General features: G+C 41.8%; 1 protein-coding gene across 10 annotated transcripts in view; it reads right to left on the bottom strand.

Moving 5' to 3' along the window:
* Positions 1-25459, bottom strand: part of LARP1B (La ribonucleoprotein 1B) — a 116474-nt gene that overhangs the window by 18499 nt on the left and 72516 nt on the right. For 7 of the 10 annotated variants that reach the window (XM_075929961.2, XM_075929954.2, XM_075929958.2 and 4 more), the window contains 8 exons: positions 20625-20799; positions 15984-16156; positions 14399-14773; positions 11928-12051; positions 10908-11119; positions 10369-10475; positions 6482-6642; positions 5210-5354 (listed from right to left, as the gene is read on the bottom strand). In XM_075929961.2, the coding sequence (XP_075786076.2) occupies positions 5210-5354; positions 6482-6642; positions 10369-10475; positions 10908-11119; positions 11928-12051; positions 14399-14773; positions 15984-16156; positions 20625-20799 (1472 nt within the window). Of the gene's footprint in view, positions 1-5193; positions 5355-6481; positions 6643-10368; positions 10476-10907; positions 11120-11927; positions 12052-14398; positions 14774-15983; positions 16157-20624; positions 20800-25459 lie in introns of all 10 variants that reach the window. The other 3 variants (XM_075929955.2, XM_075929959.2, XR_012904143.2) reach the window with 2 other exon arrangements.

Genomic DNA, 25459 nt, shown 5'->3' with positions numbered 1-25459 from the left:
GGGGGAAATGAGTACAGCAATAGGGGAAGCCATTCTACTTGAACCCCTTTAACCCTGGCCCCTTACCCAGGCAGGAGCAGTAATCTGGACACTTCTTGTTTCTGTGGGAGGCAAACAGGTCTAATAGGGGATGACCCCACGTCTGAAAAATGTCTAGTAGCATATTCTCTCTCAGGGACCATAAGTAATCCATGAATGATCTGCTGAGCCTGTCAAGACATTTTGGCTTCTTGGTATATATGTCGCTCCAGGTGGATATCATGGTGCTGCAAAAGTCCCAAAGGAGCAGAGCTTCCTAACACAGGGGAGAAGAACAAGCTCCACCCTGTTTGGTGATATAGAACATTGCTGCTGTGTTGTGTCAGAACTGAAACCACATTGTGCCTCAGGTGAGACAAACACCTGGCAGGCTAGCCTGACTGCCCCGAGCTCCCTGATATTTACGTGAAAAGACCGTTTCGCAAGGGACCGTATACCTTGCAACCGGAGATCAGACAGATGTGTGCCCCAGCCCGTGTCTGATGCATCTGTGACCTGTTACACCGGTGGGCTCTGTCTGGTGAAAGGGATGCCTGTGCAGACTACAGGTGTCTGTAACCACTAATCGAGGGAGTGCAGAACGTCCTGAGGGACTGTGGAGACTGCATCCAGCAGGGCATGTGCTGGCCTGTGCAATACTGCTAGCCACCCCTACAGAGTAGAGGCACAGCTAGATGTGCTGCACCAGATAGGTACAGGTCGCCATATATCCCTGCAGTCTTATGCATTTTCTTGTAATTGTGAGGGGTGAGTTCTTGAGCCCCACGATGGTAAGCTTCATGGCTATGAACCTGGCCTTTGGCAGGGATGCCGTAGCCGTAGTCAAATCCAAACAGGCCCCCACAACTCAATCATCTGAGTGAGGGCGAGGGTGGATTTCTCCTCATTAATGAAGAGTACCAACCTGCAGAATAGTAGCTTAACTAAGTCTATGTGCTACAGCACCTGTTCCCTGGATGGGCCCCTGATTAGCCTGTAGGCAGGTACTACTGAAATGTGAAAATATATGTCCTTTAAATCGGGAGCAGTGTACCAGACTCCTTTTCCAGGGAGAGGTAATAGAAGCCAGCATGACAATTCTGAACTTTGTTCTCTTTATGAACATGTTACGGTTCCTGAGGTCTAGAACAGATGGGAGGCCTCCCTTGGACTTTGGGATGAGAGAATACCGGGATCAAAATCCCCTTCCCCTGAATGCCTCCACCGCCCCCAGCTGAAGGACCTCTTGTTGTAAAAGATGCTTGTGAGAGGGACTCCAGAAGAGGGATGGGGATGGAAGGTGAGAGGAGGCAGAGATAGGAAGGGAATAGCATATCCAGACCCTGCCCCCAGTCATCTGTAGTGATGTGAGACCAAGTATGGTAGAAGTGGGAGAGGCAGCAGCCAAAGGGTGGCATCAGTTTGGAAACTGGAGCCCTGTCCTTGAGCCCATTTTCAAAAACATTTCGGCTGCTGACTGGGAGGCGGGCCCAAACTGCTTTTGGAGTCCGACAAGGACCTCCTGCGCCTATTGCATCTGTTATTGTTTATGTTATTATTGCCCCTCCATCTGCCTTGGTCTGACCTATAGCCCTGATGGAACAGCCTCAGCAGGGCTCTAGGGCAGTGTCCCTTCTAAGCTGGGCAGTAGCACAGCTTCACAGGTGATTTATCAGCCCTGCTCAGTCAGTCGGCTCTGTGCAGGGAGCCCTGAGCCTCTGACTGAGTGGGGCTGATTAATCTGTGAAGCTGTGCTGCCCCGCGCAACTTAGAGGGAACACTGATCTAGAGTTTGAGGATCGTCTCTGAGGTGCTGGGGTACGAATACCCAGGGATTTTGAAGTAGCCCTTTAGGCAGTGTCATTTAGAATCCATCTGGTCTGAAAATAATCCAGACCCTTCAAACAGGAGGTCCTGCAAAGTGTTCTGCTCCTCATGGGGTATACCCAATACCTGACGCCAGGCACTGTAGCGCATAACCATGCCCATAGCCATCGTACATGCTGCCAGGTCCGCGGTGAGCAAGGCCACTTGCAATGTGGTGTAGGAGATTACCTTCCCCTCCTCAGATAGGACTCCGAATTCTTGACAGGACTCCTGCAGAAGCTGCTCCCTAAACTTATCCACCACTGACCGGTGTTATATGCCTATCTGCGTAACACTGCCTGCTGATTGGTGATACTCAGTTTCAAGCCCCCTGTGGCATAGATTGCCCTGGCTTCTCCTTATGGTTCGCTGCCTGGACCACCAACGAACCCGGGAATGGATGGGCATAAAGATGCTCATGCCCTGCCTGAGAAACGAAGTAGCACCTCTCAACACCTTTCTTTGCAGGTGGTATGGAGGCAGGTGTCTGCCATAGATAGCAGTCCGGCTCAGTTCTGGCTTGTAACAAGTCTGGGACCTACACTGGCTGCGGCTCTGCATTTCAAGTGTATTAGGAGCAGGGCAGGCAGACAGCCTGGCTCAGTTCCGGCTTGTACCGGGTCTGGGAGCTCAGATCCCACCCTAGACAGGGGCTGCTGCCAGTCCATGTTGCTGCCTCTTTTAGAGGTAGCAGCACAAGGTGACAGGCAGCTGGTTCGTGAAGACAGCTGGCTTTTAAACTGGCTCCCCTTGCAGACCAGGTCTCACCTGGCACCCTGACTATTGCCTCTGATACAGATGCAGCAGCATAGAGTGGCAGGGGACTCCTCAGGCGTGAGCCCCGCCTTTGGGAACTATAAAGTAGCTGACTAATCTATAAGAATTCTTGAGGTTACTCGACTATTCAATTAACCAATATTTAACATTCCTAGTCCTGATGAGCGCTGGCATCCATAGCTGGCATGGGGAAGAGGGTGGGGAGGGGAGGGGTCAAAGGGTCAGTGAGGGCTTCATTGGGAGATGAGGACAACTCCCCCCTGATGGGCTGTTGTTCCTGCTATACCTTTACCCTTTGAGGCGGGAATGCCACAGTAGGATGTCCCTGTGCCAGGATGCCCTCACCCGTCACCGGCAGTCTTTCAGTGTCCTTATGTGGGCTCTTCTTGTTCTCTGATGTTGGGGCCCTCGGCAGGGGAGTAGCAGATGGGGTACCTTGGGAGTACGTCACAACCACACTGTACCTCAAAAGGGCCAGGCCTCAGGCCTGATGATAGGCCCATGGAGTCCACAAGGGCCAGTGGACCTGTGGCTGACATTGTGGAGGCCATGATTCAGCATGGCTGCATCATGCCTTCGGTGTCTTGAGCAGTACCAACAGTGAGACTGGCGCTGAGAAGTGGATCTGGTTGAGGCCCTAGAATGTACCAAGTCCACCTGTGATTCAAATGAGTAGTTTGATGCCAACAATGGGGGTGCCAAGGATGGTACCACAGCTGGTGCTGTGCCATAGCCTCTGGCTTTCCCTTGTAGACGGGTGCCAGTGGAGGCATGGCTTATGCCCATGGTCTCTGTGCCAGCAGCTACGTAGCCAGCACCAATGGCCCCGCTGCCATAGGCATTTGAACTACCAGCTCCACTAAGTGGGAGTTCAGTGTCAGTACAGGAACCTGAGGTCTTGAGAGCAGCAGACGCAAGGTAGGTTCTGTTGCCGGGGCATTGCTGGACTGCACAACATCGAAGAACGGTGAGGGACCTGGTGATGTCGCCTGCTCGATGAGTTCTTGAGCTGCGTCAAATGCATTGGGAGGACATCATCTATTACTATGTCCTGTGCTGAGCTTAACTGGTGCCTGAAGTGGCCTTGGCACATCCAGGCATTGGGCAGGACACTGTCTCTTCCAAGTTCCCTTCCGATGGCTGCCCTCTATGGCCATGCTTAGAGGGGGACCTTCCCATATATTGCTTCTTCCTCTTAGGCACCAGCGATTGCTATTGGTACTGGGGTGCTACAGTCTTCATCAGTGCCACCGAGTGCCTCACGCACCAAAGCCAGGGCACTGCACACCACTGGTGCAGACTCCATTAAGATAAGCTTCAACTGGGCATCATGCTTCTGCTTTGTTCTTGGCTTGAAGCTTCTATAGATATTACAGCTGTTATCTGGGCCTCCCCCAGACACTTTAAACAAGAGTCATGGAGGTCACTGCAGGTCATAGGCTTCAAGCGGCTAGCACACGGCTTGAATCTGTGTTGACTGGGCATCTCCTCCCCAGGAGGGGAGAGATAAGCCAGAACCCAGCTAACAACTAATTAGCTACAAACAACTACTTACAGAAAACAAAAAACCTTTTTAAGTCTAGCACTAAGTAACTATATACACCAGCTGAGGTTAAACTCTCAAGAGACAAGCATGCCAGCTACTGTCACGGGAGGTAAAAAGGAACTGAGGGCGGGGAGGGCCAGTAGGGGTATATATGCGCCAATATAGCTGTGCCCCTCTGGCTAGCCCAATGGGTACTGCTGGGGAGGAAAGCTCTGGAATTTGCACATGCGGTGCACGCATACCTAACTAGAATGGACATGAGCAAGCACTCAAAGAAGAATCAAAGGTGCCAATGGCCACAGGGCAATGACTTTCACAAGAGAGAATTCTCCTGTTATGCAGAGACAGCATAGCAAGTCCTCCCTCCGTCTGACAAAGGTGTGACCAGGAAAAAAAGGAGACATCTGTGACAGTCTTTACCCTGCTGATTCCCAGTTGCCATCTCAGTCCCTAGTGGCATCCAGTACAACTCACAGAAACTCTTAGGGTACTTTATACCGGGGTTATCATACCAACACACAAACTGTTCAGAATTGGGAAGAAACAAAAAGGTATTAAAACCATACAGTGGCAGTTTTCTTTTTTATTATATTACTAGTGCTTCTGAAGGAAAAAAATAAAGCTTCACCAATTTTAAGAAGGACCAGAATTTCTTGACCTTCAGAAGCACCCTCATATTAACCAAGGAGTTAAATAATTATGTTGTCTTATAACTCAAACAATATCAATTAATAATTGGAAGTCTGATATCATGGTACATCGAATGTCATCTATAGCAACATTTATTTTATTTGATTGTTTATACTATTTTAATTTGCAAAAAAAATTATTTGTTAGAGAAACCTGTGCAGACTAATTTTGAAAATGCTACAAAGGAGTCAAATTGATACTATAAAGAGTTCAGGTTCTTTGAAGTTATTCTGAACACCTGGATCCCACTTTTCAAAATGAAAGATAGAAAGAAACCCAAATTAGCTCTAACTTACAGAACACATGAAATACCTGTAGTGTTCTTTTGCATCATCTAGAGCAAGCTGTCTGAATTCTTCATACATTTTCTTGTTGAAGTGATCTCTGAGAAAAAAGGACCAGAAACGAAAGAGCGTGTTCATTTCCTGGGATTGGCCAATTCCCAACCGTTTTCTCTCTGGAAGAAAAATACAAAATAGTGACAAAATAGCTAGTTTTAATTATATAAACATATCTTCTCAAATATAAACTGTTGGAAAAAAATCTATTTTGTATTAGTCAAATATACAATAAAAGCTCAGATAGTGTAAATTTAAATTTTCCTCAAAATGCAGCTCAAAATGATTCTAGTTGTGAAGTTGATTTGAAAGACGTTTCTAAATTTATGTAAAATTAGTTAGATATTACATTTCAAGCTGATTGTTCAAAATAGTCACTTAAAAAAACCAAGCAAATACAAAGCCTTAATTTTTTTACAAAAGTTTAAGCCACTGACATTATAGTACACAGTGATACAGCAAAGAACTGTACTAATACAATGTTTCCCCTAAACTGCCAATGGACTTAAAAGAAAACCAACCTATTGCATATAAATTGCCCAAAATTACTTCCTTTTACAACACATAGGCTATGTCTAGACTGGCATGATTTTCCGGAAATGCTTTTAACGGAAAAGTTTTCCATTAAAAGCATTTTTGGAACAAAGCGTCTAGATTGGCATGGACGCTTTTCCGCAAAAGCACTTTTTGCAGAAAAGTGTCTGTGCCAATCTAGACGCGCTTTTCTGCAAAAAAGCCCCGATCGCCATTTTTGCGATTGGGGCTTTTTTGGGAAAACAAATCTGAGCTGCCTACACTGGCCCTTTTGCGCTAAAGTTTTGCGCAAAAGGACTTTTGCCCGAACAGGTGCAGCATAGTATTTCCGCAAGAACACTGACAATCTTACATGAGATTGTCAGTGCTTTTGCGGAAATTCAAGCGGCCAGTGTAGACAGCTGACAAATTTTTCCGGAAAAGCGGCTGATTTTCTGGAAAAACTGGCCAGTCTAGACACAGCCCTAGTTCTTACATGATTAAGGTTATATATGGAAAATAAACTTGCTCGCACAATCTAAGATCATTTGGAATGCCTTTCCAAGCAAAGTTAAGATGGGCACCAAATAATCATGTAGACATTTTTCTTAATTCTTGATTTACTATGTAAAAACCATGCATATAATAAAAAAAAAAATCTGTTGAAAAATAGCATTATAGAATATCTAATTATTGCCAGGTAAAATTTCTGAGAACACCTTTGTCATCTTACCAGCTAGGCACCTTCGACGATATTTGTGGTACACTTGTTGTGTAAAGCCATTTTCCTTTAAAAGTTCATGAGAAGGATGCTGGAACTTGGGAAGCGAGTGAGGTGTATACCCATAACTTCCTACTTGTGGAGCACCTTCTGAAGGTGAAGCATTTGAACTGCTGTTGAAAAGAGTATTTGTTATCACATAAACACCACATTTTCATGCTCAACATGTAGAAAACTGAGCATCCAAACCCCACCCCTGCCCCGTTCCTTACCAAGACTTCATGTGTTTTCTAAGGCCCCATTGCCAACACTGCATCCCATCCTTACTCAGCTCCTCACTTTCACCAGGCTCAGGCAGGGATTGTGGCGTAGAAGGAGGAGAGGGCTCTAGGGATGACAAGTATGAAGTGCAGGAAGGGGCTTCAGATAGGGACCATGGGGTTGGGCATCCAAGAGGGGTCTCTGTGCTAGGGTTCAAGCTCCAGATGGGACTTACCACAGGTGGCTCTTGGAAGTGGTCACATGTCCCTAGGTTCCTAAGTGGAGAGGCAGCCAGGGGACTTTGCATGCTGCCCCTGTCTGCAGGTGCTACCCCCACAACTTCCATGGTCATGGTTCCTGACTAATGGGAGCTGCCGAGCCAGCATTTGGGGTAGGGGCAGTGCATGTAGTCCCCATGACCACCCTTACGCCTAGGAGCTGGAAAGATATGTCCGCCCCTTTTGGGAGCTGCATAGGACTGGATAAGGAGCCTGCCTTCACCACCAAGTGGTCTTTTATCAGACCAGTCAGCTGTGCTGACCAGAGTCACCAAGATCCCTTTTTGCTTGGATGTTTAGGTTGAAAACCTGGATACCTGGCAATCCTACTAACTGATTGAGAAAGGAGTTAAGGGATCTAGAAGCTCAAGTAGAGATGACAGAGTGGGTCAAGAGAGCCCTTGACCACCTCCAGAGCTTGCTGAGTCACCTATAAAGGCAGCAATTAGAACTAGAGGATGTAAATACTTCCTAGCAGAAGATTATTAATTACTGACAGAAGTGCATAGTAATTAGTCCAGTTGGGGTATAGGTAGAGAGGGGGAAACAGCTGTGCTGAATGCTGAAGCAGAACTTTGGCCAGGCTTTAGAAAGAGGAGGTGGTCAGGGAACAGAGGCTGATGGCAGAGTAAGAGAGGGTACAATGGGCACCCAGATGGAGCCTTGAACTGTTTTATGGTACCCATTGTAAGGACTGGAGATCAGAATTACTGGATGCTGCAGAACAAGAGCTACATATAGCTCAGCGAGGGCTAAGCTACATTAGAGAGTTACAATGGCTCAGCTGTAACGATGCAACTGCATTACTGTAGCACAACTGGTGAAGAGATGGTATGCTGACAGGAAAACACACTCCCATAGGCATAATTACTCCATCTTCACAAGAGGGCAGAAGTTATGTCAGTAGAACTCCCACAGAGGGGACAGCGTTTAAGTCAATGTAACTTGTATTCCCTCAGTTCTCAGAGGCATGTCTTTTTCACGCTCCTGAGCATCGTAAGCAGTAGCATAAAACCAGCCCTGACTGTGAAAGATCAGGACATTTACAAGTGATCCTGAAAGTGAGCATGAGGCAGAATTAGAGACCGCATGCAGAGACCTTGAGCCCTGGAGAAGAGGAGGAGGATCTATATAGACTGACTAGTGAAGATATGAACTGCAGTATGGGCTTAGCCTAGGGAATTCAAGTGTAGATGAACAAGTTTATATGGACTCTTTTTTGTCCTGAGTTATGATAAGATGTTGCCTCACAGGTCAGAGAAAAGTTCTGCTTGTGAAAGAGGCTATGTCTACATTGGGAAGGTTTGGCGACAAAACTTTTGTCAACATGCAAAAGTCTTCAAAAGTAAAAAAACAGTCAAACCAGTTTTTTCTGCCTTTCACTGGAGATATTTAAGAGCAGGTTGGACAGACATCTATCTATAAAGGATGATCTAGAGAAGTGTTTTTGAAAGAGTTCCATGAAATCACTTTGAGAAACATTAACTGACCGTCCCAGTTTGTTTATTTTACTGGCGCCGCAGCCATGGAGCCTCGCGCTCCCACTGGCTCTGTTTCGCTCTGTGCAGCCAAGCAGAGCAGCAGGAAGCAGGATGGGCTGGGCCACCGCTTCCCGCTGCTCCGCTTGGCTGCAAAGAGTGAAACAGAGCCAATGGGAGCCGCGAGGCTCCGTGGCCGCGTCGCCAGTAAAATAAACAAACTGGGACGGCCAGTTAATGTGTTTCTCATAGCGATTTCACGAAACACTTTCAGAAACACTGATCTAGAGAGTGCCTGGTCCTGCCATGAGGGCAAAGGACTGGACTCAATGACCTCTCGAGGTCCCTTCCAGTTCTAAGATTCTATTCAATGATACAACAACACACAAAATACATTAGCAATTACATTATAAATTATTATGACTATCCCAGAGGGTTAATCACATCACTTTTAACTCCTCTTTACATGTCAAATAAATGACAACTAGATACACATACCAAAGCATTTTTGCAACCCTGTGAATGATAAATTAATAGCACATTTCCAGGCCTGCCAACAGGCTGAGGTAAACCATGGGAGTTATTCAGCGGCCTGGCAATCCAAAAGGCCCAAAGCTCCCAGCCACCGCTACTGCAGCAGTGATAGTGGCTGGAACCCCAAGCCCTTTAGGATCGCTGTCAGAGAGCCATGTGGCTCACTCCAGGAGGTGCTGGGAGCTGGCTCTGTGGAGGGGGAGCATTCACAGTGTGCTCCAGGTGGCACTGAGGGCCGATTACTCAAAGTCCCACTATTTCAAGGAGTACAAAGTTGTCCCTCCCACATTTTGCCCTGCAACTCTATTAGCCCCCCTGCACATTTCTTCTAAAGTATTTGGAAAGCATAGTGTCCTACTTAAAAAAAAAATCAATTTAGTTTCCTACTATAGATTGACCCTTTCTAGTCCAGTATTCTCTGGTCCAGAAACATGTGTCATCCAGAATGATTTTAGTTAGCCAGATATCCACTTTTCATGGGTGTGGTCAAGTTTCCCACGGTCCTATGAAGTTTGTTTACAGCCACCAGTCCTAGTTCTCAAGTGTTCTATGCTGTTATTTAGCTCCAATGTATCCCTAAATGTCTTTTAACAGCCCAGTAAGTGGTAGAAGTGTTGATAATGCTGCTAGACAATACTGACCTCCTGTAGTCCAGAAAATTTTCTTGTTCAGAACCAGTCAGGTCCCGAGGGTGCTGACTAAAGAGGTTCAACCTGTAGTAGCAAACCAAATTGATGCTTTTTCTAATTAAGACACAATGTGTTCCAAATACTTTATCAGAAATGTACTGGAGGGCTAACAGAGTTGCTGGGCAAAGTGTGTGTGGGTGGCAGCTTCAAAGACTAAAACAAAACAACAACAGCAACAAAACAAACCCTGTTTAAATTTACTCATTGAATCTGTTTCTCAAATGCCTCATTTTTCCATCATGCAACACACTTTTGCTACTAACACTTCTGAAAATGGAGGCAGCTTTGACAATATAATACTTATGCATGCCTTTTCAGAACTACTTAAAGAAAACAATCATACTGAACTGAGTCTTCAGACATTTGAATGCTAATATTTATTAATGCTATTACATACCAAATGTGCAAGAAATACATTCAAATTAATTTAGTTCCAATTCATGTGATTCCTGGTATTCTCACTTCACTGTTTCCCTGCTATTCTTTTGTAATTTATTCTTGCTTTTCTTTCCCCAATCCCTTTTTTCTTTGTTGTTTTCCTTCTTTCCTCTTCATTTGTATATACTGTAAGTTAGTATATACTTCTAACCAATAACTGTTCCAATGGCTCAATGCACTGAATAAATCATAGCAAATTATTCCATGACAAAAATTACTACCTCACAGAGGATGTTCTTGGCCTGTGATCTCTGGAATCCATTACCCAACCAACATGGCATTCTAGTGGAGGGTTCGTACTATGTCGTGTTTTTCTTTTTCTTGGGGTCTAAGAAAACAAATGCAACATTGCAAAGTATTTCACTGCTGTAACTGCAGTCACTTTCTGAAAACTGAAAAATCACATGTGATTAGGTAAGTTGCCATTCCCCCCAAACTAAAGGTCAGTGTTTCATGTTGCATTGTGAAGTCATATGAAGTCACAAAACTTCAGTATCATAACCCAAAAACCAGTCTTAAATAGAAATTCAATGACTTTGGATGCTTTGCCTCTATGGATTATGGAACTTCTAATGGTAATTGCCCAATTTAAAGATGCCCTTTCTTAAACGGAGAAAATATCAGTTATCAGTAAGTCAAGTCGTTTAAAAATAGTATAAGCCATCCTCCCTCTTACAGAGACAGGTGAAGTAACATTACTGTTAAATTATGTTAGTAAAGTCTGACATGATGAAATTATGAATTCGTTTTTTCTGTTTACCTTTACATCAATGGATCTTGTTTCTTTAACAACAGGATAGAATCTTGGTGTTTTGTTGGGGTCTTGTAATCTTGGGGTATGAGGTGTTTTGGGAGTTCTGACAGGATGAACTCTTGGAGATTCTGGAACTGCTGTTGGCAGTGAACGAGCCATTGTTGTTGGAGGTTGTTCTACAACACCAAACAACTTACAAGCTAGTTCATCTGTTAAATCTACGAATAGAAAGAGAGATAAGATTGCTATAGACACAGAATATCTTTGAAATTCGTTTGTGTCCTACGTAAAAATTTTTATATTAATAATAAATGATAAGTTATTGGTGATTTCCACATTGCTTAATCTCAGTCTAAATTAACACAATGTACGCAGTCTGGGTTTTAAAAGTTGCTGTTAAAGTCATACAAAATTCAGGAAAGCTTACTACAATTTAAGTAACTTGTTTTAAAAAACCACCAATTTTTATCCATTCTGTTCTCTTTGCACCGCTTCTCCTCTATCAAATCAAAGTAGTTACTTATCTTTAATTACAAGATCCTTCATGATCTATCCTCCTTCTCTGTCCCTCAGTATAAAAAAAAAAAGGTAACTTCATCTCCAGTTGGCCCATGTTGTTAGCCTCCTTTGCACACTTGTTACATTTTCAAACAAGCACCTCTGTACTCTCTCATGTGCTCATTATTCCAACGGGAAATTTTTCAACATTTATAAAACTCTTTCCCTTCCTTCAAAACCCCCCTGAAAATTCTACTTTGCTATGACTGCAAAAAACTTAACACGTGTGCCAAGACAATTGCTTATCATGCTGACCGGTACTGCCTCATTGTTTCCTTGGATTTCCCTATCTTTATCCATCTGTTATCACTTGTTTTATATTTAGATTATAAGCACATAGGACAGGGACTGGCTTATTCTCTGTTTGTACACATCTATTACAATGAAATTCTAGCCAATGACTGGAGTTTTTAGGCATCACAATATTATTTTTGTTACATGTTTTAAAGACAGAACAATTTATACTACCTTGTTGTGATTTTGGAGGCCCTGGAGGCACTTCCTGGTTTGGATCAACGTTAGGTTCAGGTGCAAGACTGTCAAACTCTTCTTTACTGATGAGATTTAGTTTCTTAAAATTTTCAACCTCTTGCTGAATTTGAAAAGAAAATGCCACAATTACACAATAAAAAAGTGGCAATTGTACATCATAAAATTTACATGTACAAAGAACTGGGTTACACACAACATGTCAAGCAGTATTCATCACAACTGGACTACACAATCACAGTCCGTACTATTGAATTTAGAGGATGGGAGGTTGCACACAAGGTTGTGAAAGAAAATGGAAGATGAAGCTGACCCTAGACATGTGCAATGATCTTATAGAAACAAAGTATGCGACTGTTACTGTTATCTGAAATGACCAAATTAATTGAATTAGGAAAAAAGTTACTCTACTTTCATAAATAGGATACAGAGTCCTGATTTTCAAAGTTCCTATCCTGTGCCCCAACAATAAAACAATCTTTTATCTGTAGTAAGGTTTGCTCCAGAAGGTTCTAGCAGTTTTGGGGGAGGAAGGGAAAATAGGATATGGTCACTTCACCCTGTTCAGCCAAAACCCCCATCACTCCCCATTTTAATATTAAAAACAAAGAATTTTAGGAGTTACTAGTAACTTTAAATGTGATACTTGCAATTCCTTAAAGATGCCTGGTTTTTCAGAGGTTACATGCTAAATATCTCTGGAAAATGAGATCTCTTTAAAGCATCTCAAGTTGGACACCCAAAACTGATGCATCAAAAAAGATTATACATTTTTGAAATTCATGACCAACAGTTAAAAGGACACAGTGGGAGAACATATACTTCGACTTTTTCTCCTGTCCTCTTCCCGTTTACTGTACAATCTATAGATGCCTTAATTTCTAGCTTTGTCTATTCCTTATTTTATCCTACAATTCTTTCTTCAGCTTTTCCCATTCGTGAATCTATTTCCTCTTTTCTTTACTAGTTTCCCATCATTTAATCCTCTTTCCTTTCCAAATACCAACATAAGGTCCTGTCCCTATGATTTGCCACAATCCAGGGCTCACCAACTGTACAAGTAAATTAAAGTACAAACACTAACCTAAATATGATAATTCAACTCAGTTGCCCATAAACTTTATGCTCACAGCACTAAGTCAGAAATGGATCTGACAATGAGTAGAGGGGGCTAATTTACAAAGCAGGATTCCTTGGAATGACTGATCAAGGAGCAACATGTGATAAGGCAGGAATGGAGAAATCTAGGTTCCTCAGCTGTGAGCAGTTTAGTTAAACTTACTGCTACATTCACTGGCCAGTCACTTGGTATAAAATGTACCAAAAATGGTGTAAAACCACTAGCATGGTAAAAACCCCATTGGTCATGGATAGAACAGTTTGTTCTTTATGGGCACAGGCCATCTTAGTAGTATTCCATGCCATGGAATGTAGATTAAACTGCAGGTTCATTTCTGTTTTGCGAACCCACAGATAGTCAAGGAAATAGAAATCTAGCCTAAAATGAGGCTGTATTAAATCTGGCTTTTTACTTGCATTTTCATACCAACTAACTTTACAGCCGATGAAAAAATAAAAAATTTACAGTACAATGACTTCAGATTCACTCCCTTAAATTCAGCTATACCCCCTAAAACCAGGAAATCAGTTTGTCTTTCCTATGAACACATTTTAAAATTGTATTAAATAAAAGCACTTAGAGCACAAGGAAACATATATAGGGTGCGTCTAGACTGGCAAGAATTTTGCGCAAAAACTTGCCGCCTGTCTACACTGGCCGCGAGAATTTGAGCAAGAACACTGACGTTTCAATGTAAGAAATCAGTGCTTCTTGCGCAAATACTCTGATGCTCCCGCTCAGGAATAAGCCCTCTTGTGCAAGTATTCTTGCACAAGAGGGCCAGTGTAGACAGGCAAGTTAATTTCTTGGCTAAAATGGCCATCAGAACTTTCTTGACCAAGAGAGCGTCTAGACTGACACAGATGCTTTTGTACAAAAGATGTATACGCTCTTTTCCATTAAAAGTATTTGTGCAAAACCATGCCAGTCTAGATGCAGCCATAGAGTTTAAGTTAGCTACTATAAACTCAGAACATTCAAACACTACCCAACCAGCTTAAAATACTCTAGTATATAAAACATATTGGCTTAGATCTAAGTTAGAAGCTGAAGAGATGTTTTTATATTTCATTTAGCAACTTCTGCTGCACCTAGAGTCTACAATAGAAAACTTGACAGATGATAAACAGCCATTTGCAATAATTACACTGCAATCTGAAGTTAAAACTAAGCAAAATAATTGCAACACATACTATAGGCATACATATGATAATTACTTTCTATTTTCTTCCACACTATTAGATTTTTGATAATAAGATGCAGCAATAACAGTCAATTTTAGGCTTATTTGGTTAGGCATCTTTTTAAAATTATACAATTAAAAAATTACCTTCATGGCCGTAGAATCATTTTCACACTGCTCCATCCATAAATCCTGTTCATAATAGTATAAACCATCATTAATAACTTTAGCAAGTTCTGATGTAATTTTTGCACGAGACACATGGTTGCCAGTGCGATCTCCACCAGGATGTTTTCTCATATAAGGTGGTGTCTGTGTTACAATCAAAATTTTATTTATGTCATGATCATCAATTTCATAATCGGATTCACTGTCTGACCAATCAGTAAATGTATTTTTGCGACCTTCTATTTGTTCCATCTCCTCATCAAACAAAAAATCAAGCTCTTCTTGTTCTTGTTCCTGTGAAGGTGGGGCCTGCTGTTGCTGGCTTGGTGGGTGATCAAGTGTCTCCGCAGATTCCTGAATTAGGAAAGATAACATAGAACATTTTCTTTGGGAAACAAATCACTTGGTTATTCTGTTATGTCTTTTAATGGATACTAACCCATAGATCTCAAAGGAAGAAAACAAACATTTTGAAAGGTATTTTTGAAGGCTCTATCCACAGCAGGCCCAGGCTCACTGCATACCGAGGCTGCACCGCGGGATGTTGGCACAGTTCTTGTCCATAGGGAGCTCATGTCCCCCACAGACGGGCTGCTGCCACCCTGTGCCACTGCCTCTTTATCAGAGACAGCAGCATGGAGCAGCAGAGGGAAGCTAGAGCTGGTTTCTAAACAGAGGCAGCAGCATGGAGTGTCAGGGGGCTCCCCGGGAGTGGGGCTGGGAGTACACCTGCTGCCAGCCGCACTTCCAGGGATTATTGAATAATTGTGGCGAGGAGTCCTGTGGCACCTTATAGACTAACCGAAGTGTTGGGAGCATAAGCTTTCGTGGGCAAAAACCCACTTCGTCAGATGCGCGTAGTGAAAATTTCCAGAGGCGGGTATAAATATGCAGGCCAGAATCAGGCATATTTATGTCATCATCATCAATTTCATAATCGGATTCTTTATGCCTGATTCTGGCCTGCATATTTATACTTGCCTCTGGAAATTTCTACTACATGCATCTGACGAAGTGGGTCTTTGCCTACGAAAGCTTATGCTCCAACAGTCTGGTTAGTCTATAACAGGATTCCTGGCCGCTTTTTCAGATTCAGACTAACACAGCTACCCCTCTGATACTTGAATAATTGTGTAATGGCAAAATTTTGTGCAGTTACCTGATTATTCAATTAATCGATATCTAACATCTCTGGTGCCACTGTATTTGAGTCTTTTTTAGGGCTTAATTTCCCAGCATTAACTGCAGTCATTCCTTTTACTTGGAGCAGTCCTCTAAATACCCTTAAGATTCCTAATGAGGATAAATTATTTCATATATATTATGTGTATTGCAACATCAAATGAGGTAATCCATTATAATATGAACTGCTCTTGTTTTATGATCTGGAGTAAATTTAGTTTATTCTGCTCACACAGAGCAAGTATCCAGAAGAACGTTAAGCAGGCTTACATGAAGATAGAAGCACTCTCTTATGACATAGCAGTTGTATATTGTAATATTTTGGGAAAAAAAGGCACAAAGAAATGTTTTGTATGGAAGGGTGTTTAGCACTTAAAAGTACCTTCAGTTTGACTGGGGATGGACGATGCCTCTTTTTCACTTCTATCCAAGGCTCAGAGTCCAGATCTGGCAAGCTTGTAGACAATCCTTTTGACATTGTTTGAAGGTTACTTGGTTCAGTGCTTTTCTTTGGGCTTAGTGGACTTCCCATTCTTGGAGAACTTGGTGCAGACTCTAAAATTGTAAATTAGTTAGGTCTTCAGGATTTTCTTTTTATTGTTGCATTACAGACATGTTATTTTAATTGTAGCTATAATTCCTACTTTAATTAAGGTTTAAATAGCACACAGATCAGAACAAAATTAAAAGAGTCAATTACCTAGTATTTTATATTTTAAAGAATGGTCTATATTGATGACTCCATCATAAATTAAAAGGGTCTTTGACTGCCTGAGATGGAAATTATTTACAAAACAGCACAGTAAGTGACAAACTCCCAAACTGCCTTCCATCTCTTGGGGTGAGAAAGTAATTCGCCTTCAACTCTGATTCTATCCTTGGTTTCTGCGAATCCTTTCAACCAATGTTCATTATGTACAAATGCAATAGTACGTTTTTAATGTCACATGACCACCTCTCTACTAGGAACTTTAATGCAATCCCCAACTGACAGCAAAGACCATCAAACAGCCAAATAACTTTTGGTTTACTAAGAACTTGAACAAGAGTCTAACAGTGGAGAAGTTTTATTCCATTAGCAGTACCTTTAGACAATTAGCCAAACGTCTCCATAAAAGAGAAGAGAACGTTAAGAATCCTTTGGAACCTTGTCGTTCCCCTTTAGAAAACCTATAGTCTTAGCACAGCTAAGAATTAATAAACAAATGGATCACACTTTATCCTCTGCCACACCAGACATTATTTATCAGTGCCTTTCATCCCAGGGTGTTGCCAGATCACTGTTATTCACTGGAAGAGGTTCTATTGCTTGGTTCCGTCTCTTTTGTGCCTCAAGGATAATTCAGTTTAAAAGTGATCTCTGGAAATTGAAGGAGTTAGGGTATAAACTAGAAGATGGTTGAGAAGCCATCTATGAACTGAAGTGAACTATACAAAGGACGTAAGGTGGTCATTATGAGGTCAAGAAGAGTTATTTGCAACATACTGAACCATCTAGCTGACCAGTTAACACTAGTGAAGTTTAATTAATCCTGACTGCCTTACCTCATCAATTATACTGTCAAATGACCACTGTAAACTAAAACTCTTACTCAAATAAAAACCACTTTCTTTTCCTTCAAATTAAGGTAAACATATTGAAAGATGAATGGAGAGTTTGGGAGGAGAATATACATGGCTGGAATGGAGAAATGTTTGCACTGCCAAGACTTCTTTCCTTTAAGGAACTCATCTATAACAATAGAAGTGACAGATTTCTAACTGGAGACAGCTTGGGGAAAGCAAAGAATAGCATATGTAACATACAAAAGGTGGCCTTCAGAACAGCCAAGACAGGTCAGTTGAAATAAACAGGATTTCCTGCATGCCAAAAAGAAGTTATATCAAGGAACTTTGGGAGAGATTCAAACAAGGAGTCTTCATGAAGGAGGTCTTATGCCCAGTCTGACCTTGACTCAATTTTCAAATGGAGGCCAAAATTCACTGCAAAAAAGACAGATTAAGAGGTCATCACTCTCATACCTGAGTCTCAGATCATGAAGAGTGTTCTATACAAACACTAAAAAAATAATGAAAAGATTCAGATCCATCCAAAAAGAAAGAAAAGGATAAATGTTTATTAGCTGCTGAGCTTCAAAGATTGGTAGAAATATGGCTCCTGCTGGTAAGGCAGTTCTAGGATAAAAACAGAGGACGTAGTCTCATGATATGGTCAGATCACTCATTCCATTCCACTTGCATCTTTGGAGGATATTAAATAGAAGCTAGACATTATTAGTTAGACATTGTTAAATCAACAAGTTCAAATAAATTGCATCCAAGACTTCTAAAAATTGCTGGCAGAGAAGCTCACTGGAAAGTTAATGCTGATTTTTACTTAATATTGTAGCACTTAGGAAATTCCTGAAGACAAAATAAAGTTAAGATTGCGCCATTTATAAAAAGCAAATTAAATAAACCGGGTAATTATTGGCCTGTCATGTCAGCCTGACACTGATACCAGCAAAATAAAGGAGTGGATAACTGGGTACTCTTAAAAAATTAAAAGAGGTAATATAATTAATACAAAATAATCTGGGTTTATGGAAAACAGATCGTTTAACTAACTTGATATCTTTTTTATGATATTAAAAGTTGGTTCATACAGGTAATAGTGTTGATATAATACAGAGTTCTGTAAGAGCATTTGACTTGGTACTGCATGACATTTTGATTAAAAAGAATGATGTAAGATTAACATATGTAGAGATCAATTGCAGAAGAACTCTGTACATGTGAATATAGGGGTGGTGAGGTCTGCATTTCCCCCTTCCCCTCTCCCCCCCCCCACTACTGATAAGCCAGAAGCAAGCCTCTAGGAACATATGGCATTGTAGCAAGAACAAATTGTAGATAAGGGTGGGAACATAACGATCTTGTTTACCTAAATGTACTGATCATGTAAATAAACTCAAAGGACAAGCAGTACAGCTGAGCCATATTGTAACAAGTGATGGGTAACCCCCAGAAATTTCCAAACTTCCAAACAAGACAGACACACTGTATTTAAAGCAGCACCAGAGCACAGCAATTTGGACCTCACCAATGGGCTTTGGGTACCGGCGCCTCAGAAGCTGAAACAGTCTCCCACTTCATCCAAAACAGGGTTCCCCAGCTAGCAGAAGGGATATAAGAATGCCGCTTTTCCCATCACGTTGTTCTTTTAGTTAAGGGGCACAGCTGATAGCAGTCAGAAAATAAACAGCTTGTGTGTTTGACAGATACCTGTGTAGCTTGTCTTTGTACTTTGAGAACCCAGTGTCGGGCCTGAGATTCACTCTTGCTGGCAACAACATGGCACACATTAAATGGATCAATACTTGCTAAGTGACACTTCAGGACATAAATTTAATGGGGAATGGACATCAAGCAAGTCTATTCACAGTGGAGTCCTGTAATCATTGGTTCTTGGCCTTACCCTAATGATTTTTATCAGTGACCTGGAAGAAAACAAAATCATCTATAACTAAGTTGGCAAACTATACAAAAATTGGAGTTGTATATAATGAAAAGTCTAAGAAACTCATGAAACTTATAGTGATTTGGATTGCCTAAAACTGGATTCAAGCAAACAATGAATTTTAAATTTCAGCTAAATGTGTACATATGGAAAAAAAGCCATGCTCTGAAGTGTCCCTAGTCTGTTTGCCTGAAGCTAGGAAGAGGTGACGGGATGAATCAGTTAATGATTATCTGTTCTGTTTATTCACTCTGAAGTATCTGGGATTGGCTGCTATCAGGAGACACGGTACTGGGCTAGATGGACCACTGTTGCGACACCTAGCATGACCATTCTTATGTTCAAAGCACGTAGGCCATACCTTCAGGATGGGAGAGTACCCTATGAAGAAGTGACTAACAAATATTTTGGGATTATGGTGGATAGTCAGATGAACGTGATCTCCCAATGTGCAGCTGTGGCCAAAAGAGTAAATGTAATCCTGGGATGAACAAACAGGAACCCCAAATAGGAGCACAGAGATTACTTTATCTTTGTTTGACACTGGTCAGACAAAGTGCTGTTAGAATACTGTGTGCAGTTCTGGTGTCCAATTCAAGAAGGATATTGATAAACTGGAGAGGATTCAGAGAAGAACAACCAGAATGAACAAAGGATTAAAAAACAAGTGATAGACTCAATGAGCTCAATCTATCATAAGAAAAAAAGGCTAAATGATGATTTCATTAGTGTGTAAGTGCCTACCGGGAGGAGAGGGTACAAATATTTAATAGGCTCCTTCAATCTAGCAGAGAGAAGTAGAACTTTTCAAGCCATTGGATTGTGTAAAAGTTGGAGAAATTTAGACTGGAAATAAGGAGTACATTTTTAACAGCGACAGTAATTAATCACTGGAACAATATGCTAAGAATTCTGGCGGATTCTCCACATCAACATTAGATATTGTTTCTAAAATATATGATCTATGAATTATTTTGGGAAAATTCCATGGCCTGGGCCATACAGGAGGTCAGACTAGATGATCACAATGGTCACTTTTGGCCTAAGAATCTATTAATTATTCTTAAATTAGTTTCATGTTATCATCAGTCATATACTAGAGATGCAGCCCTAGGCGTAGGGATATATTACAGCTGTCTCTGTTGGGAAAATAAATATTTTAATAGATTTAATATTATAAAATATGACAAGCAAAGAAAATCTGTATTAAACCTGAAACTCTGTGATGACTTTTTATATCTTTTCACACACCAAAGAGAAGGTAATCTTACAAAGCACATGCTTCTCTTGGGAAAACATGTTGGATTAAAACACCAAACTATAAACTTTACCACTGTTTCCTGTCTTCTGGGACACTGTAGCTTTCTAACTGCCAGTCTTGCAATTCTCATTCCAACCAGCATAGGAATTTTATACTTAATGTTCCTAGTACCAAATAAAATATTAATGAAAATAAAATGCATTTTTGTTGTACTAGACAACACTTTCGGTCCTAAAATTCTGTGTTTCTATAAAAGCCTTTACCAGTATGTGAGCCAAAAGCTTGGCCTGGTATAAATTCTGGGCAGTTGATGAGCTGAGAGAAGTCAGTCTGTGGCTGATTCCGTGAAGGTGGACCAGGAATTGGCCATTTTTCTGGGTCTACCCTTTTCCTTATCTTCTCATCCACTATTTCCACTTCTGTACTGTCCTTTAGGGCCTGTGAGATAAACATGTTTAATCATTAAAACAAATGTACACATCAACAACATTGCTGAGAACTGGGAAATTCCATTCCAAGTTACATGGAGAGAGCTGACTGGCCACAGCCTTGTTAACATAAGAACAGCCATACTGGATCAGACTAAAGGTCTATTTAGCCCGGTATCTTGTCTTCCGACAGTGGCCAATACTAGGTGCCCCCAGAGGGAATGAACAGAACAGGTAATCATCAAGTGATCCCTGTCACCCATTCCCAGCTTCTGACAAACAAATGCTAGGGGCACCATTCCTGCCTATTCTGGCTAATAGCCATTGATGGACCTATCTTCCATGAATTTATCTAGCTCTTTTTTTAACCCTATTAAAGTCCTGGCCTTCATCATATCCTCTGGCAAGGAGTTCCACAGGTTGATTTCCACAAAGTAGTATTTCCTTTTGTTTTAAACCTACTACCTATTAATTTCATTTGGTGACCCCCTTGTTCTTATGTAATGGGTACAAGTAAATAACTTTTCCTTTTTCACTTTCTCCACACTAGTCATGATTTTATAGACCTCTATTATATGCCACCTTAGTCTCCCTCTTTTCTAAGATGAAAAATCCCAGTCTTTTTAATCTCTCTTCATATGGCAGCCATTCCAACCCCTCGTTGACCACTGAAGTATACTTATAAGGCCTCCAGCTTGCTTATGAGTCAAACTCCCAGTGTGCTTTGGAAACCATGCTAATAGAAGGGGAAATAGCTGGCTGAAAACTACTAGAAAAGATCTGACAGTTTACAAGACCTCTTAAGTAAGTTTATTACTTACAAAGATGCTTTAAGGTTCAAATTTAATACGTTCATCTTTTTTCTATAAACATTTAAATATACTGGAAACCAATGGGTAAAAATAAGATGTTATTTTCTCTTTTCCCATACAGAAAGCAAAACTGTAAACAGGCAGGCTATAAGAATATCACTTCATAAGCCAAATTCAGAACAAAATACAGTGCAAGATAATCATCAATGGCTACAAAAACAGGTGCTCACTGAGGCTCTTTTACATTTCAAAAGGAAGCCCCATGTCCCTGGGCTCTTGTACATTTAAAAAGCAGAATGGCAGCAGAAGTGGCACAAGTGCAGACTGCTTCAGTGCCCACCCATGCAGCTTCCTGCTGTGCCTCTACCTCCCCTGGCTCCCGCAGAGACAGTGCTGGGGGAACCGGCTTTTAAGCTGACCCCCAGCACCGACTCCTGCTCCCTGCTCTTGTTGCCTCTAATAGAGGCAGCAAGGGGTGGAGGAAGCGACTAGTCACTTAGACTACGTCTATACTGCAAGCCTCTTGCAGAAGAGCAAGTGCAAATGGAGCACTCATTTGCACTTTCTTTTCCTTTCCCTTTTGCGCAAGAAGCTTTTGGACAAAAAAGTGCTGTGTAGATAGCACCTTTTTGCGCAAGAGCCCCCTTTTGCGCAAGAGCCGTTCCTCCCTCAAAAAAAATGAGGCTGGGGAGGGGCACAGGGGAGAGAGAGCAGCAAATGGAGGACAGCAGAGCATGGGGGACAGCAGAGCCCAAGTGCACCCTGATGGGGGGGGGCGAAGGCATCTCAGGTGGAGGGGGGGAGGAGGGGCAGCAGAGCCTGAGCTGGGTCCCCTGCAGGCGGCAGTTTTAAAACGCCGAGGTTCAGGAGCAGCTCCTCATTTCCGGTCACTCCTTCCTCTCCCAGCAGCAGCAGCTACTGTAAAAGCTGCCGCCTGCACACGTGGAGAAGGAGGCTGCGCAGCAGTGCAGGCCCCGTGGGTCAGGGGCTGTCCTGTGGACTGGATAGGAAGGGGAACAGCCGCAGCGGGAGCTGTCTACAGGCTTTGCAGGGGGTGGGTGAGCAGAATTTTTTCTGTTCTCTCCACGGCACACCTCTGACTGCCTCACAGCATACTGGTGTGCCACGGAACACATTTTAACAAACGCTGTACTAGTGGCATCAAGGCCAGAGCAAATTCACACCAATCTTAACTACACTTGATCCAATTCATATCTGCCATTACTAGTAATGACAACAATGAAAAATAAACTAGAAATTTACGGGGTAAGTTTGGCTACTTTGACTATAGAGGGCGAGGAATGAAATTAATCTCATGTTGGTGTGGCTCTAACAAGCAAAGAGGGAAGAGAGTTTCTGAATGGGAATTAAAAAAAACAAACAAGAAAGGACCAGAGCATGACCATAATATCAATTCATATTAGTTAAAATTGTTATCTAAATGTTTTAGTAATGCCATCAAGTCTGAGCAATGTTAAAACAAGCTCTATTTGGATTTCTTTATCCCAACACCAATTTCAATTATCATAAAAAATTCTCAATTATTGCACTGTTCTATTTTTGCATATTTAAAAAAAATCAAATTCAGAATACATGATTCTACACTCTCTATAACAAGAAGCATGATCTGAAAAAATGAAGTAACTGCAACTTCAACTTCTCATTTTACACTTACTAAAATCCCTTTCACTATCATTTTCCAATTTCAGTTTTAATTGAATAACTGTTATGTACAAAAGATTTCAAATTGGCTTTTAAAGAACGTTTGAAGCCAGCAAAGTTGGCAGTAAGTTTCCAACTTGATCCTACTTTGCTGCACATACATTTTCAGTGCACCTCTTATGACGCAAGCATATTACAACATAAATGGTTTAACAATACGCACTTGTCATACTTACATACTTAATCAAAACCAACTGTTTTGAAATCTACAAAGACAGTACTCCTCTCAATGAGCACTGTTTACATGTAATATTTCAACTTAAAATCTTACTCAGACCTACCTTCCACCAAAAGAAGAATTGTCATAAAAAAATACAATCAAATATGGCTCAAAATTAGCCCAAATTCTTCCCCTTCCCCGAAAGGAAATAAAAAAGCCAAGTATAGAAAGTTTGAGACACTGTAAACAGAGGATCAGTGAAAGCCGTTTTGCAGCATTAATTACTGCAAATGCTTTGGAGCAACTGCTCTAATAAAAATAGAGGTTACTAATCTCTAACTGCAGTTCTTCAAGGTGGACTCTACACATTCATGCTTTTAGGAAGCACAAACTGTACAGCTCTGATATTGAAGCTTTCCTGTAGCAGTACTACTCTCCAAACACTTCTCTTCACTGTTCTTGAACGTGCTGAGGGAAAGCCTATAAAACCCTATGATCAACTCAAGTATCAGAGGGGTAGCCATGTTAGTCTGAATCTGCAAATGCGGCAAGGAGTCCTGTGGCACCTTATAGACTAACTTTTTTTATGCTCCAACACTTCAGTTAGTCTATAAGGTACCACTGGACTCCTCGCCGCATGATCAACTCAGTTCCTCCCCCTGCTTTCTTAGGTCCAAGATTTTTTTAATCGCTATTCTGAGGAAGAGAGGAAGGTGGGCAGGCAGTATGAATCTGTATAATTCATCTTGAAGAACTCCAGTTACAGGGGAGTAATCACATCTCTTCGAGTGGCCTCTACATATTCCCAGCCTTGACATGTTAGATAGGCAGTACTATCAACTGAAAAAAAAAAAAAAAAAAAGTGGTACATAAGTTTGAATAGTGACTATGTACTGCCTCTACTATTCTGTACTATATCAAGAGGAGAACGTGCAGTAAATATGGCTATGTCTAGACTGGCATGTTTTTCCGCAAATGCTTTTAACGGAAAAGTTTTCCGTTAAAAGCATTTGCGGAAAAGAGCGTCTAGATTGGCACGCTATAGACAACCACCTAACCTCCTATAGACAACCACTTAACCTCAAGATGATTCCTACCAACAACCACAGGACATACCACACTAATACCAACCCTGGTACTTTCCCTTGCAACAAACCCCGTTGCCAGCTTTGTCCACATATTCACTCTGCTGACACCATTATTGGGCCTAACCAAGTGAGTTATAAGATCAAGAATACATATTCCTGCGCCTCCAGAAATATAATCAATGCTATCATGTGCCGAAAGTGTCCGTCTGCTATGTACATTGGACAAACGTCTCAGATGCTTCGCCAAAGAATCAATGCCCACAAAACAGACATTAGACAGGATCACAAAGAAACAACAGTTGCTTGCCATTTCAACCAGAAAGGACACTGTCTCGGTGACCTAAGCACCTGCATCCTACTTCAGAAGACATTCAAATCTGCACTTGAAAGGGAATCCTCTGAACTGGCATTCATGCTAAAATTCGACACTCTCCGCAGGGGGCTGAACAAAGACCCCAGCTATCTTACCCATTACCAAGATGGCTTCCCCAATTATCACCTCTAATACTATTAACTCTCAGACATTTACCCTTCCCCACCTCTAATATCATTAACTCACAGGCATTCACATTCCTTCTCCCCCCTCCCCCCCCCCCCCGCATTCCCCTTCTGTTCTGAAATGTGATTTGTCCTTTTCCTATGTGTTCATTTTTTTAATTGTATCCTTTGGTATATATGGCTGTGACTATTTTCTTCCACTATTTGATCTGAGGAAGTGGGTCTGGCCCACGAAAGCTCATCATCTAATAAACTATCTTGTTAGTCTTTAAAGTGCTACATAGTCCTGTATTTAGATTGGCACGGACGCTTTTCCACAAAAGCACTTTTGCGGAAAAGCGTCCGTGCCAATCTAGACGCGCTTTTGTGCAAAAAAGCCCCAATAACCAT

This window comes from Pelodiscus sinensis, chromosome 4 (assembly GCF_052426305.1).
Source record: "Pelodiscus sinensis isolate ZL-2025 chromosome 4, ASM5242630v1, whole genome shotgun sequence".
Taxonomy (NCBI): Eukaryota; Metazoa; Chordata; order Testudines; family Trionychidae; genus Pelodiscus; species Pelodiscus sinensis.
The sequence above is the reverse complement of the archived record's forward strand: the minus strand, read 5'-3'. Positions and strand labels throughout refer to the sequence as shown.